Here is a 16,840-nt window from a genome sequence, read left to right on the forward strand (position 1 = left end):
ACCGGCCTTGGATGGGAAAGGAACCTGTGATGGACTGAATCATAAAATCTCATCCAACTGTCGGTGCGTAATCTGGGGAGAAGCACCTTCACCAATCGGCTTCAAGGCCTGCATAAGACTTGCCTCTTTAATGTGCTAACCTGGAGCTAATCTTTATTGCTCTTATCAGATAATCTGCTTTTTTCATGAATTAATTAATCAATCTTTAATTTCATAAAATGACAGAAAATTACAACAAAAATGCTCACTGTATTCTCCACAAGGCAACAAGCCTGGAAAATGTCATCCCACCAAGATTCCAAAATCCAGAGAATATTGCATTTACAATTATGTAAATCAGAGAAAAGGACAAATTCTCACATTTGTGATGCTAGAACCTGATCATTTATAGTTTTGCTATAAATGCTAATGCAGTTTTATATACATGATAAATGATAATTACTTGAAGAAATTGAGAATTAAGTCCTGTATAGGCCCCGAGTCCAATTGATGTCTTTCCCTGGATCCTGCAGTCTGAGAGGCGGATAAGAGTCTTTGACTCACAAAGGTCACAGGTTGCTCCCACAAGGCCAGTATCCATTTATAGCTGGGTGGACGGACGAGGGTTCTTATGCAGGAATCGACCCCATGTCTACATATTTGGAGCTCAATTAATTATCACTCTGATCTACCTGCTCTACACTTGAAATAGTAGTTATTAACTTTACGACAAGTTGATAGAGCTAATAACTTTGTAAACTGTAATAACATAATTGCAGAATAAATTTTAATGTTCTTTTTTAAATCCTGCTAACAGACATATTTTGTTAAATAAGAAGAAAGCATTGATTTTTATTTGAAACTAGAAATTGACTTGTTATAGAACATTTTAACATTTTAAAATGTTAAAATCTTGTGACAGTGAGCTCATTAATAAAATAATTATTGAGTCAGCTGAAAAGATTCTTAAAATGTCACAGCAGTCCCTTTTGTTCAAATACACCTCGGCATTTACTAGGTACCATTCCAGTGAGATCCAGCCTTTTCACAAAAGGTTACAGGCAGTAAAATTATTTTCCAGGTGTAAGTGGATGCCTAAATGCTCTTAGAGCTGAAACACAATACGGACGTGATGTGAAGAGCGCCTGTGGTTTGTGTTTGTGTGAAACAGGGAGTCCAGCAGTGGTGGCGTGCTGTGCGGCGTGATGAGGATCGGCCTGGTGGCCAAAGGACTCCTGATCAAAGGTGACATGGACTTGGAGCTGGTGCTGATGTGTCGAGACAAACCCACACAGACACTGCTGGACACTGTCTGTCAAAATCTACCCACACAGATACAGGTTAGACACGCCCACACATGTGCACTGACATACAGTGTGCATCTACTCAAACCGACTACTTCCAGCGATTATGAAAGTAACATAATGGCAATAAAACTATTGTTTTGCTGCATTACATTTTGCAGTGATGCTCTCTTGTTGCCATGTGTAATAATCCAAGCAACAACCTCTGGTTGGTGTTTGTGCGTGCGCATGTCAATGTGCAAGACTCACCGCTTGGCTAGCAGTTGATGCTAGCTACTTTGGACATGCCCATGTTTGTCATTTCTGACCATTTTATTACACATAACTGGGATAATATGACTTATTGTGTGGTTAATTGTATTAATGGAACATCAAAGAAGTCAGTGCTCCAGTATTTCTGTTGAATGAAATTTTTGTTTTATTTAATTTCTGCATTAGCACAGTTGACAATAATGATCAGGTATTGATAGCTTGGTGATGTTAGCGCCACTGATGGAGCCATGGTTACTGAGGCAATATTGTGATAAAACTTTTGAATACTCACACCCAAACCACCAATAATAAGAAACGCCACCTAGTCTGCATAAATGTGCCTTAATTATACCAAAATTAGCCTGCTAGCCCTAGCTTCTTTGGTGTCTTTGAGGTGGAAGGCATGTTTGGGCTTTATTTTTGACGTTCTGCCTCTTTACCCATTTATGGGTTGGTTGGGAGTTATATTTTTATATTCCATTGCTAATATAAAAGTTATTTTACTTTAATGTTCAATGTATACAAGATGTTTCAAAAGTCAGTGAGTAAAAATAAGTTCTTTCAGCTTCTTCCTTTTTTGTACACAGGGTCACCACAGAGGATCCAATATAATCATGTTAATAACTGAATTCAACTTTGGTTAAATAACCGCAATTGTGATTTCTTGCCATAATTCCACAGCCCTGTTTTGTCTTGTGTTAACTCCTAAATATGCTTCACATATGCACCTTGGTCTTGTTTCTAGCCTTCAACTTTTTTAATCGATCACAGTTGCATTGTCAGAAACAGTACTTTTTGAAAAAGCTTCCACGTTTATTTCAAATACATCTGTCCTGCTTTTTGCTGGAATTTGCCTTCCATCACTGTTGCATGTAGAGATAATGTGTTAACGTTGTCACCTGAGACGCTGAGAGGTGTTTGAGAGTATTAATCACATATGCTATCAGTTTGATAACATATGTGATTAAAACTGTAGGCGAGTTTCATGTTTCCTCATTAACAAGTCAGAACACCAAACTGACTCCCCACAGGTTCAGATGGAAGGATGAGATGTAGTGTGTTACAATACAGGAATAAACTAAAATTTCAGAATAAATTCTTATCAAATTATTCTCCACAGAATGTATAGGATTTTGAATTTTTTAACGTTTGCAATTCAGCGTAATTCAAGGTTTTATGTTTTTGTTTTTTGTCCCAATTCAGTCCAGAGCTGAAAGTTTTATATACGTACATGAAACATGCCTAGGCTTCTCCAAAGCCTAGGCATGTTCCTTGTAAAATGCACTATGTGCACTAAGACCCCCGCTGCTTCTCTGTTAACAACAGATAGTTTGATAAAACCTCTGCAGTCCTTCATATTGCCTGATGTGTTATTGCTGGAAATGAATACATTCTGTGCTCGTTCCGTTTAGCAGTTAAGTGGTGTAAACGGGGCAGAGTGGCAGATGTGCGTGTGTGTAATCTCATGTCTCGGCTCAGCGACCAGAGATTGTGATTTTTCTCGTTGAGCCAAATGGAACATAGATGGGTCCTCCGCGACTCGTGTGTGTGTGTGGTGTGTGTGTGTGTGTGTGTGTGGTGTGTGTGTGTGTGTGTGTGTGTGTGTGTGTGTGTGTGTGTGTGTATACAAACACAGCAGTGTATGCCAAAAACACATCCACGTGCCTGAATCCAGTTTGTGTTGACTGATATGTGTATGTGTCTGGTTTTGCCATGTGGCTTGTGCTCTTGAACTTGTGCACACACGAATACGTCACACCAAAACACAGGTACTGTTTTGCTTTTTTATACCCAGTTAATTCCTTGGAATACAATATTTTATATTCAGACAAAACCAACTCCTCTGCAAAGGGAAGTACCTTTAAGGTTTTAGCAGCTGTCATCACTATTGTGTCTAAATTTGGATTAATTAAACTATTAGAGCCTTCTAATCATGGAGCATGTCTTCGAGTTTGTCTTTGAGGGAATGTTTCTGTCCACGAGTGTCCAAGCTAAAGACACTGAAATCCTGTAGAGCTCTTTTATTGTTGCTTTGAAATTTATTTTCAGAAATCTGTCCTTCCCAAATTAAATCCAAACAATCAGTAAAATTGGAAAAAAAAAACAAAGTAATTTACATTTGTTGACATTGATTGAGTTATGAATGATAAAATGTGGGTAAAAGTTTGATTAAATTTAAAAAAAAAGGGGAAAGATTTTATTATTATTTGTGAACATTTGCTGTTATTAGTTGTTCATGTGTTTGTCTTTTTAATCAAAATGAGCTCAAAAATGAGAATTTGAGATATTTGTTACATTTTTACATCTTTCAGGATTCCAGTAACAGTTTCATATTTGTCTCCCATTTTGTGTTTCTTATTTTTTCCTCAATTTTAATCTCTTGTTCTGTTTTATAATGTATCAGATTTCGACATCTGAATGCAGCAGGAGGCTGACTTGTTTAGTCTCCCTGTCGTGCTGTGATCTTGACCTCTGACCTCGCAGTTATATCTGTTTGACACATGACAGAAGCTCACGGAGGAGAAATACGAGGTCACAAGCTCCGTGCCCGAAGCAGCCATTTTGGTCCGCACTACAGCAGAGCCCAAACTCACACTGAAGATCACCCTCACCTCCCCAGCCATGAGGGAAGAGGAGGATGAGGAAGATGATGGAGAGGAAAGAGAGGAGGAGGAGGAAGAGGAGGAGGAAGGCGGACCGGAAGAGCAGCAGGAGCATGAGGCACAAAATGGGCTCGGTAGGAAGTCTCTTCTTGGTGTCACACATTCACATGCGCGCACATTCTGCTGTGTTTTGCAAATTTGAGTCTTAATTTCGTTTAACTTTGACTCCGACTCATGAAGTAACTGTCTCATCATCCACTCATTTAATAAGTTGTGCATAGTTTATTAAATTCAATTTTCTTTAATCACCTCTTCTTAAATGTTCCAGCTGTTGGCATGTTTGCCTGATTTCACATGAAATAGTAACCTCTGGTGCTGCAAAATTAAGCCAACACAGAAGTGCCACAGCATCCGAAATGAATCCAGAAACAACAAAAAAGAAGATTTTGATTTCAAAGCTATTTTACTTATTCATTTCTAATGAATTTTTAAATAAATAATCCGTTTAAACAATTTTAAAGCATGAAGATGTTAATAATTGAAGTTGGTGGTCCAGTATTTCTGTTGAGTGAAATTTTTGGATTATTGCATTTGTATGTTAGCACATGTGCATAGCTTGGTAACATTAAGTCCGAAGATGGTGTCATGGTTGCAGATGCAAAATTCCAGTCGTAGGTTTTAGCACCTAAGCCACCTATTATGAAAACCACCATCCAGACTACAAAACACCCAAACCAAAGTTAGCCTGTTAGCTTTTGCTTACATGGTAACTGTGAGATTGCAGGCATGTTCAGGCTTCATTTGTCCCACCCAGGTCATGTCAATCTTGCCCACACTCCACCTCTTATGGATGGCTGGAAGTTTGGAGGAGTCGGGCATGGCTAAAGCCTGACTCCTCCAACGCTACCGGGCCTGTGTTAGCGTTGCATTGTGCTGCGTATCTATTACGCAGGAATGGCTGTGTATGTTGCACACAGGGGGGAACCTTAGGCCTGCCTCTCTTCTATTTCTGTGTTTTTGGCCACTTCTTCATCTGTGGTTTTGAAACTTCATTGGCAGCAAAGTTCAGCAGAGTCCCAGCGGGATGATTAAATACAGGTATGTACTGATAAAAAAACTAAAAGTATTTTTGCCAGACTGGCGTAGGGTAGTGTACAATTGCAGAGGCATGGTGTACAGTAGCGCAGTGTTGCATAGACTTGCATACAGTAGCGGAGTGTTGCATATACTTGCATAGAGCACTGCAGCCAGTGCTCTACGCCAAATGTCTGCAAAAAAACTTTTGCGTCCATTTTGAGAACCCCTTTGTGTCCCTCAGCGTATTGCCACGTAGGGCAGCATAAGCTCATTGTAGTCAGTATGCCGCATTATGTAGCTCTATGCTGGCCCGGTGTGAAAGGGACTTGCCACCCATTTGAGCTTCAAACCAGCTCTTGAAAAAAGCCCTATGGTGACATCAAGAGAGGGTTTGTCCAGTCTGTGGTACAAGCACACCATGCCCTGTTCTCTTTGCAAATCTTTGCACAGCCAGCACAAAAGGTGTGCCGAATCAAGATGCAGATCCATTCTGGATGGGAAGTAGTCACAAGACACACATTTCTTCTTAAATACAACCCCTGGCAAAATTATGGAATCACCGGCCTCGGAGGATGTTCATTCAGTTGTTTAATTTTGTAGAAAAAAAGCAGATCACAGACATGACACAAAACTAAAGTCATTTCAAATGGCAACTTTCTGGCTTTAAGAAACACTATAAGAAATCAAGAAAAAAAAGATTGTGGCAGTCAGCAACGGTTACTTTTTAGACCAAGCAGAGGAAAAAAATATGGAATCACTCAATTCTGAGGAAAAAATTATGGAATCACCCTGTAAATTTTCATTCCCAAACTAACACCTGAATCATATCAGATCTGCTCGTTAGTCTGCATCTAAAAAGGAGTGAACACACCTTGGAGAGCTGTTGCACCAAGTGGACTGACATGAATCATGGCTCCAACACGAGAGATGTCAATTGAAACAAAGGAGAGGATTATCAAACTCTTAAAAGAGAGTAAATCATCACGCAATGTTGCAAAAGATTTTGGTTGTTCACAGTCAGCTGTGTCTAAACTCTGGACCAAATACAAACAACATGGGAAGGTTGTTAAAGGCAAACATACTGGTAGACCAAGGAAGACATCAAAGCGTCAAGACAGAAAACTTAAAGCAATATATCTCAAAAATCGAAAAATGTACAACAAAACAAATGAACGAATGGGAGGAAACTGGAGTCAACGTCTGTGACTGAACTGTAAGAAACCGCCTAAAGGAAATGGGATTTACATACAGAAAAGCTAAACGAAAGGCATCATTAACACCTAAACAGAAAAAAACAAGGTTACAATGGGCTAAGGAAAAGCAATTGTGGACTGTGGATGACTGGATGAAAGTCATATTCAGTGATGAATCTCGAATCTGCATTGGGCAAGGTGATGATGCTGGAACTTTTGTTTGGTGCCTTTCCAATGAGATTTATAAAGATGACTGCCTGAAGAGAACATGTAAATTTCCACAGTCATTGATGATATGGGGCTGCATGTCAGGTAAAGGCACTGGGGAGATGGCTGTCATTACATCATCAATAAATGCACAAGTTTATGTTGATATTTTGGACAATTGAAAGGATGTTTGGGGATGATGAAATCATTTTTCAAGATGATAATGCATCTTGCCATAGAGCAAAAACTGCAAAAACATTCCTTGCAAAAAGACACATAGGGTCAATGTCATGGCATAGGGTCAATGTCAATGAGCAGATCTGATTTGATGTAGGTGTTAATTTGGGGGATGAAAATTTACAGGGTGATTCCATAATTTTTTCCTCAGAATTGAATGATTCCATATTTTTTTCCTCTGCTTGGTCTAAAAAAGTAACCGTTACTGACTGCCACAATCTTTTTTTCTTGATTTCTTATAGTGTTTCTTAAAGCCAGAAAGTTGCCATTTGAAATGACTTTAGTTTTGTGTCATGTCTGTGATCTGCTTTTTTTCTACAAAATTAAACAACTGAATGAACATCGTCCGAGGCCGGTGATTCCATAATTTTTGCCAGGGGTTGTATATTAATTAATTTCTTTCATATTCTGTAATGTAGCAATCAAGAAACTTCACCTGAGGAAGTGCCGTTGACGAGTACCAGTACACACACCAAAAACACTGAAAGCTATCTGCTCTTCAATCTATTCTAATAATGACCTTCCCTTTTCATCCCCCTTGCATGGGCAGCAAGGTCCAGTTATAATTGGTTGTGGGATGTGGAATGGAGAAACGAGGCCACCAGGCCAGAGAAGTCAATAATCAAGCTGTAGCAAAGTACTCATCCATCCTGCAGCTCCCGTCCAACGAGACACTCGGGTCTCGGAGAGAGATGAAGATAGTGCAGAGGTTAGCTGTATGTCATGCTACCTGCTACGACAAGATGGAGAATAATGTACATGTATTTTCTCATGCGCACACACGTGCACGCATTCACACAGGATTCAGGTCAATTTGTCAGATTTGTTTGTTGGCCTTTTTGATGACATTGTCAAATTTTAAAGAGAAGGATCTAATACCATTAATGCATAAAAGCAACTTGTCTGCAGCTGTTATATCTCTTAGAAAGTCTGAGCCTCAACCACACACCCATTCTGAATGACAAAAATTTTAATTAACTAGTTCCCCCCCCCATCCTCTTTGGCTCAAACAAAGTAAATACATCTTGTTTACATTTGACTGCACTTGGAATGTTAACAACCACCTTGTAGACAAAATTTTGTACACTTCTAGTATTCTTTCACACATACATGTAGAATGCTGCTCTAAAATATCTTTGAGCCATAAAAAGTAGTGTATAGATGCTGGTTAGTGTATGTATTATCACAAAACATGTAGCTATATTAATGACTCTATAGAAGTTTTTAGTACCAAGTTGTAATTCACAATGCTTTAACATATGCGTACGGTGCATCCAGAAAGTATTCGCAGCTCTTAACTTTTTCCACATTTTATGTTACAGCCTAATTTCAAAATGGAGGAAATTCATTTTTTCCCTCAAAATTATGCACACAGTACCCCATAGTGACAATGTGAGAAAAGTTTTTTTTTTGTTTTGTTTTGTTTTTTAGATTTTTAAAAATTGATTAAAAATAACTAAGAAATCACATATACCTAAGTATTCACAGCCTTTGCCATGAAGCTCAACATTGAACTCATGTGCATCCTGTTTCCAGTAATCATTCTTGAGATGATTCTACAGCTTCATTGGAGTCCACAGGGGTTACCCTAGGTGGATTGAAACCCATGAAGTCAGCTGGAGCTGCAAAACCTGGAAGCTTGCACCTGACCAGACATTCAAACAGTGTATGAGAGAAGAAACGTGATAATATCCTCTCAGATTTTGATTTTAGGCAACCCTTAACCTTTTTGCTAAGTTTTCTGAAAAAGTTGTTCATTAGTTTTGTGGTAATATTGCAGACGTCAGTGAATATATTACTCATTGGAGGTAAAAATACACCAACTATCCATTTTTGCATTAGGATTTTATTTTTTGGCTGATTGGTTCAGTGAACCACAGCTACCTGAATATGGTTAATGGTAAATTATAACCTTTTTTAACCAGATAAAAGCCCATTGAGATGGAAACCTCTTTTGTAAGGGCGGCCTCTCCAAGAAAGGCAGCAGCACACGTCATGAAAAACAAGTTAACAACATCAACAAGTTTACAGATAAAACAATCCGCTTACAGATAAAACAATCAGCTTGGTCATAGTAACAATATATAAGTTAAAACAATTTAAAATTTAAAAACACAGGCACTGTTCAAAAGAATTCCATTCTCAGTCTCTTAAAATAGAGCGGAAAGTGTGCAGAGAAATCAACCCAGGCGGTTTCAATTCAGATTGGAGGACATTCCAAGCAGATTGAGAAGAAAAACTAAAAGCTTTATTTCCCGTTTCAATGCAGACACAAGGTACACAAAAGTACATGTCATTCAAGTGCAAAGCATAGTGGCTTTCAGATCTCCAAAGTAACGGGATAAATAAATCAGAACCAACCCAGTAAGATAAATGTGCTGCATTTATATAGTGCATTTCCATCTGCATCAGATGCTCAAAGCACTTTATAATGATGCCTCACATATCAAATTCACCCAAACACACTCACACACCGATGTCAGGGTGCTGCCATGCAAGGCGCTCACTACACACTGGGAGTAAATTGGACATTAAGGACCTTGCCCAAGGGCCCTTAGTGATTTTCCGATCAGGCTTTGTTTTGAACCCGAGGATCCTCTGGTCTCAAGCCCAACTTTGGTATTCATACTGCCATGAACACTGCCATCTGCAGCACATGGCAGTGTTCATGGTAGTATGAACAGCATTTGCCACCACACATTCACTAAAAGTGCTGAATCCATTTAACAAACAGAATTTTCAATTTTCAAATTGCCTTTTGTTTTTTTTACAAATGAAAAAAGTGACTTATTTACATGTACAGATTTATTTGTAAAACCTACCACACATTTCAGTAAGTTGTGTGCTATACCAACCAACCACCCACTCATGTCAGGAATCTTATTTACCCATAATGCACTGCAGCATGTGTGTCTAAATGCTAAAGCCTTCAGAATTACTGCATTACTTTAAAACTAAAACATACAGTTTTTAATTAATGGCATATTCTCTAAGAAAACAGGTGACTGGAAAAAAAACATTATTGTGTATTTTTCAGGATTCAAGACCAGTTTGAATTTCTCCAGATGACACTGGACTACGTTAAAAGCAGACTCCAAAAATTCAAATGCCTGTGTAATTGAGTTTGAACAACAATAGATTAGTGTCATCTGCCTAAAGATAATAGAAGGCATTTGATAGGTTTGCACACAGATCAGTAATATAAATTGTGAACAGAATAGGTCCCAAAAGTGAACCTTGAGGAACACCTTTTGTGACCTCAAGGAAGGTGGAACTAACACAACCATCTGAACGCACTGCGTCCAACTTGCCAAATAATCAACAAACCAAGAGACAGTGTGTGGAGACACCATCCTTTTAAAATGTTTCTAAAAAGAGGCTGTGATCCACAGTATCAGATTCCTTCGAAAGATCAAAAAACATCAACACAGAACTTTTTAGAGACCAATGCCTCAAACACATCATTTAAAACTTTTAAAATAGCAGTAACAGAGTTATGTTGCTTCCTAAAACCAAACTGAAGAGGGTTTAAAATATTGTTTGATTCTAAAAACTCCTTCAACTGATCACAGACCAGCTTTTCAAATACTTTTGCCAAAATGCATAATTTTGAGATAGGTCTGTAATTATTCACATTTGACGTTTCGCCTGCTTTTAGTAGTGGGATGTCAAAAGCAGGTTTCCAAACTTTATGGAGTTTGTTCGTGTTTAGCCTCAAATTAAAAATACAAGTTAGAGGCTCAGCAAGATCAGATCTGCAGCCAACTTTAAAAAATGGATCCAAACCATCAGGACCAGCTGATTTATTTATTTATTTTATTTTTTTTAATCCAGCATCTTCAACACCCTACAGACAGAAGCACACACGGGTTTAAAATTAAATAATCAACAGGTGGACATCTTACACCAGCAGGTTCACTATTTAAAGGTTTGTTTGATCACTCTTGAAGGAATTAAACAAGTGCCCTACTTTAATGAAATGTTCATTAAAATAATTTAACATGGTACATTTATCAGTCAGAGTTGTAGAATCATTGACCAGAAAATTAGGTAGTTCCCTCTGAGACGTAGCACCAGAAGCAGGTCTCACAACTTTCCAAAACTTCTTGAGATCTTTTAAATTTTCTGTGATTTTACATAGATAAAATTCAGATTTATCCTTCTTAATTAAGAACATACATTTGCTGCGGAGCTGATGAAAAGTTATCCAATCAGCCTCTGTTTTAATTCTTCATGCCTTGGACCAAGCATGGTCCCTTTCTTTTAAAAGGTTTCCAATTTCAGTGGAAAACCAAGGCTTATTCCACACCTTTATTCTAAATTTACACAATAGAGCATATTTATTAATTAGCTTCAATTGTCAGGCCAATTCAACATAAACAAAGAGTGATATACAGTTCCCTGTGATAATAGAGAGATCATATAAGAAAGCCTGCTCATAAAAATGTTTAAAATCTCTTTTCGGGTGTTTGGCATTCCTGATGACTGCAATTGCACAATGGTCTCTCATATCGTTCCCAAAAATCCCAACTTCAGAATACATGTGGGGGACATTTGTTATTATTAAATGGAGGAGCTATGATCTAGCAGGATGTTTAATATTAGGCCAAGTTGAACTCTCTATTAACTGACTTAGATTCACTGAGTCACAGATACATTTTAGGCTATCTGAGTTTGAAGACAACCGAACAAGGTTTAGGTCCCCCACTAAGATGAACTCACCAGAGTTTAGCCCTGAGATACAATTACTGAGAGAATTTAGATCCTCACAGCAGGCTGAAGGGGGGCCTGTAACAGCCCATGACAGTGAGGGACTGTCTCTGTTGAAATTCAAGTTTCAATGCCAGAAATTCAAGTTGTTTATCAATAGATACAGAGGATAGGAGTGTCACATTAAACTTGTTTTTTATATAAATGGCTGCACCGCCAGCTTTCTTGGGAGGATCACAAAGGAAAACATAACTGTTAATGCCAATACCATAATCTGAGACTGCTTTTCTCAACCAGGTCTTGGACACCATGACTGTACCCAAATTTGTACTAAATCAAATTTAAGGACCAGGCTCTGGACATTTAAATGTAAAATGCCAAGGGCTGATCTGGCTCTGAAACTGTCAAGGGTATCGCTATTTTTCAGAGAGGGCCAGGGACCTGGATTAGGCTGAACATTGCCAGACAATAGAAGAATAAATATTAATTAATGTCAAAGTAAGCAATGTCACCAGCCACAGCCTGAAGTCACTTGTTTGAGACAAACTTCACTTGTGTGCCACAATCTCTGCTCTCACTTTGGATTATAGCACATACCAGCGCTTCTCACACTCGCCGCTTGTCTGCAATTACCAGCATGATTAAACATAGCAGTAAGATAATCAATATAACTAGCGCGTTGAAATCACTTTACAATGATGCCTCACAATCACCCATTCACACACACACACACACACACTGATGTTTGTGTGTTGCCATCCAAAGTGCTCAGCTGTACATCAGGAGCAACGTGGGGATTGAGCACATTTCCCAAAAGACTTTAGAGATTTTCCTATTTAATGAGGAATTGAGCCAGGTATCCTCTGGTCATAAGCACCTCCACATGCCATTAGACAGATCAGTACCTTGAGGTTTGTCTTCAGGTAATTAATATATGGATTTGAAATTGTACTTTATCTCTTGGCTACCATGTGATTTTTGGGCTTATGTCTTAAATCATCAGCACACAGTCCATGAAAATCACACTTAGCCTTTGACCTCAAACGTACGGTGCTGCGACATTAAATAAAAGACAATACCATGGCAGAAGACTTTTAAAAATGAGAATGAGGGAAATGGTGTCAGTAGTACAGAAGGCAATAATGATGAAAGAAGACCGCTGAGTGAGAGTGGCAAATGAAGAGATGGAGAGAACTGAGGGAGGACAACAGAAAGGGGAAAGACTCTAATGATCCAACTTGCAGCTGGGATCCCTCTGACAGACCGTGACATTCACGGTTACACATTAAACATAAACTCACATGCCGCTGCGTGCACGAGCAGGAGGAAGAGTTGAGGTATAGTGTGAGATTAGTAATGTTGTGATGTTACTATATGGATTCACCATTAAACGCATTTGTCATTTCAATTTTATACCTCTTAAGGGAAGAGGTTTCTCTTTGTGGAAGAGTAATGATGAGAAATATTTGCCTAGTTGTGTTTTCCCAAACGCCCAAATGGCTCTTTTCTGTGTTTTATGTCACCTCCAGGAGGTCCCACACACATAGTAAATCCCATGTAACCACACTGGATATCATTCATATGCAGCTACATCTGCTCCACAGTGCCGTGCAGTCTGGGATACTCGATCAGCACAAGGGTCTAGTCACGCCACCATCCTCAAAGTCAAATTTATATAGTGCATTTAAAACAACTGCGAACCAAACCGCTGTGCAAAGTCAATAAAGAAATACTAACAGTAAAACGGATACGGAAAAAGAACAATGAGCACTAAGAGCAAGATAAGTCTAGTCTGGGAGCACGTTTTAGTGCTGCCACATCCACCACACCATGGAACCATCCCCACCTCCTGAGTAACTGTGTTTGCTGCAGCCAGGTGAAGCCATGGGCATCCCATTGGACTTCTTCAGCCGCTACATTCCTCAACACTGACGTACCTGCATGCCAGAATAAAGCACAGAGAAATGTGCCACATGTCCAAAATGTCATAGCTAACTCTCCTCCCTAAGGCAAGTAATAGTCCTCATTTGAGTGTCCCTAAGGAACCACTTATATGGCACAAAGTCATTTGAGGGGTACCCAAGGATCCACCGAAGAGACCAGTACCTGAGATATCTAGTCACCGCCTGAGATCTCTGGTTTGCATCCAAATCTCACAACTTTACAGTAAGATCGTGAGGTTGAGGTTGTTGGTGCTTCCAGCAATCTCGTCTCCCAATCTCAGACACTGAGGACCCTGAGACATGAGTGTCACTAACAAGATCCGTTAGTGCTGTCTCAACATTTGTTCGAAAATCCAGACACTCTTGATTCATCGTTCAGCTTCTCCAAGTGCTTTAGTTGAGGTATCCATTGATTTTCCATGTTCATGTTCTTGGCTGAGCATTACAGGGTGGTTCAAATACAAAAGAATAATAGTGAGTTTTTAATAGAAACTTGGAAATTCTAACAGAGGACGTAGATCTAATTGGGACAGGGCGTCCATTCTGCTTCAGTTTTGATGAGTGACAACCAGAAGGCTCAGCTCAGATGATCTACTTTGGAGTAGAATAAGGGTGATGAGGTCTGAGATATAAAATGGATTTTTATGCAAACCCAAGAATCTTAAATTTTCAACCATACTGGAAGTAAGTGTAGGGTATAATGTGGTCTCTCTATTTTTTTTTCTTTACCTCTATGGTCTTGATCCCCCCACCTCCCCCCATCACTTAATGTTATGTTGTGCAGAATGAACAAAACACTTTAAATAGAAACATGAGAACGTTCTCCTCTTCCACCAGCCATGAAGCTCTGACTAAACCCTGCTTTTGTCCCTTCTGTGTTGTTTGTCTCAGATTGATTCTGTTTTGTTTTCTTTTCTTTTTTTAACCCAGACACATCTTTAATTATTGCCTCTCCCACCACAAGTAATATTGAAATCAAGTGCACCTTAAGTTTTCCTAAAAAAAAAGATACTCATATTTTGACTCCTGCCTGGTGCAGACTGGATCAAAATAAATAAAATCCTCTTCAAATACGTAACGTGAGTTTGATTTACCTTGTGGGCATGATGAAATGAGTGGATATGTCTGCCCTTATAAAAAAGTAAATCAAACTCACTGTAAATCAAACTCACTGTAAGTATTTGTTTGTTGTATGTCTCTTGGGGGGGTTCTCCATCCCACTAAGTTGTCTCTTACCTTGTGGCCCCCGTTGCTCTCTTTGAGTTATTTTCAATGTCTGGACTGATGTGATCTACTAAATCACTTTGGAATCATGTAACTTTCAACACATGCAACTTGCATTATGCAGTGTTCAAAGTGTAATACTGTGTTGTAGTTAATACATTCTGGACACTTTGGACACACCAGTGTTGAAAATGACGTGTCGTTCTGAGAGTGAGGACTATGGAGGAAATGTCTCAAAATGTCTGTAGGAAGGAAATTGTGTTTGAAAGAAAAATGTTGCTTAACTGGGGCATGAAGCCAATCATGTTTAGCCAGTAGATTATTAGTCAGTTGATTAATGGCTTTTGTCAAAAGTCCAGCCAATCAGAGGTACCCTTGTATTTCGGGAAATATCAAGTAAGAAATAATAATAATAAACATTGCAAATCTCAGTTCATTTAAACACTGACATTTCAGTATTTTATTTTTGACCATAGGGAATTTAACGTCTAACTCTCATGATTGGCTGGACTTTGGAATCCAACATTTCCAGATTTAATATTTAGCAGCTTCGTAACTTGCGAGAAGAACGGGTCTCTTGAGCTCAGAGCAGAAATAAGTCCAGTATGTTTGATGGTTTTAACTGCAGTGATGACACTGTTGGACACCTTTTTATGTTTAAGAGGGAATCAGGTAGTTCAGTTTGAGTAGGTTTATGGGGTTTAAGAGAGAAGAGGTTGAGGATGTTGAGCAGGCTTCTGGTTTTGCATGAGAACAGATGTTAGTAGAGAACAACTTTTGAGAGAGGATGATGGTTAGGCTTGAGTAGTATTTTGTTTTGAGCTGGAACATTGAAAGGTATTGAGCAGGTTTTTGTGTTTTGAGCTAGAAAGGCAGATAGATTTGAACAGTAATTGTTTTGAGTTAGAAATGTGCTTGCTTTTGAGGAAGTTACTGTGTTTGGAGCTAGAAATGTGGATAGTTTTGTGTAAGGTGTTTTAAAGTAGAAAGCTGGATATGTTTTGAGCATGTTACTCTGTGTTAATAGAAAATTTGATGGTTTTTAGCAGGTTTTGTGCTTTTAGCAAGGAAGGCAGATTGTTTTGAGCTGGTTGCCGTGTTTTGAGGTAGAAACGTGGATATGTAGTGAGCTAGAATAGCAGATAGAGTTGAACAAACCATGTTTTGAGTGATACATGCAGATAGTTTTGAGCAGGTTGCATTGTTTTGAGGTAATAATGTAAATTGTTTTGAGAATGTTTCTGTGTATTAAGAGAGAATTTGATTGTTTTTAGCATGTTTTGTACTTTGAGCTAGAAAGACAGATAGTTTTGAGCTGGTTGCTGTGTTTTGAGGTACAACCCCAATTCCATTGAAGTTGGGACATTGTGTAAAATGTAAATAAAAACAGAATACAATGATTTACAAATGCTCTTCAACCTGTATTCAATTGAATACACCACAAAGACAAGATATTTAATGTTCAAACTGACAAACTATTATTTTTGTGCAAATATTTGCTCATTTTGAAATGGATGCCTGCAACACGTTTCAAAAAAGTTGGGACGGGGCAACAAAAGACTGGGAAAGTTGATGAAAGCTCAAAGAACACCTGTTTAGAAACAAGTGAGTGTCATGATTGGGTATAAAAGGAGCATCCCCAAAAAGGCTCAGCTGTTCACAAGGAAAGATGGTGTGAGGATCACCACTTTGTGAACAACTGCATGAAAAAATAGTCCAACAGTTTAAGAATGTTTCTCAGCCTTCCATTGCAAGGAAGTTAGGGATTCCATCATCTGCAGTCCATAATATAATCAGAAGATTCAGAGAATCTGGAGAACTTTCTACACATAAGCGGCAAGGCCGAAAACCAACATTGAATGCCCGTGACCTTCGATCCCTCAGGCGGCACTGCATTAAAAACCGACATCATTGTGTAAAGGATCTTACCGCGTGGGCTCAGGAACGCTTCAGAAAACCAATGTTAGTTAACACAGTTCGCTGCTACATCTACAAGTGCAAGTTAAAACCATGCAAAGTGAAAGCCATACATCAACAACATCCAGAAACGCCACCATGTTCTCTGGGCCCAAGCTCATTTGAAATGGACAGACGCAAAGTGGAAAAGTGTG

At 38.8% G+C, this 16,840-nt stretch overlaps 1 protein-coding gene and 1 long non-coding RNA gene across 4 annotated transcripts in view; both read left to right on the forward strand.

Annotated features, from left to right (window-relative positions):
- LOC117529379 overlaps positions 1–16,840 on the forward strand; it is an 883,736-nt gene that overhangs the window by 259,535 nt on the left and 607,361 nt on the right. The window lies entirely within an intron of this gene.
- Positions 1–16,840, forward strand: part of strbp (spermatid perinuclear RNA binding protein) — a 259,677-nt gene that overhangs the window by 183,884 nt on the left and 58,953 nt on the right. For all 3 annotated transcript variants that reach the window (XM_034192127.1, XM_034192129.1, XM_034192128.1), the window contains 2 exons: positions 1,151–1,319; positions 4,044–4,272. In XM_034192127.1, coding sequence (XP_034048018.1) covers positions 1,151–1,319; positions 4,044–4,272 — 398 coding nt within the window. The remainder of the gene's footprint in view (positions 1–1,150; positions 1,320–4,043; positions 4,273–16,840) is intronic.

The sequence above is a fragment of the Thalassophryne amazonica genome, chromosome 17, assembly GCF_902500255.1.
Source record: "Thalassophryne amazonica chromosome 17, fThaAma1.1, whole genome shotgun sequence".
NCBI lineage: Eukaryota > Metazoa > Chordata > Actinopteri > Batrachoidiformes > Batrachoididae > Thalassophryne > Thalassophryne amazonica.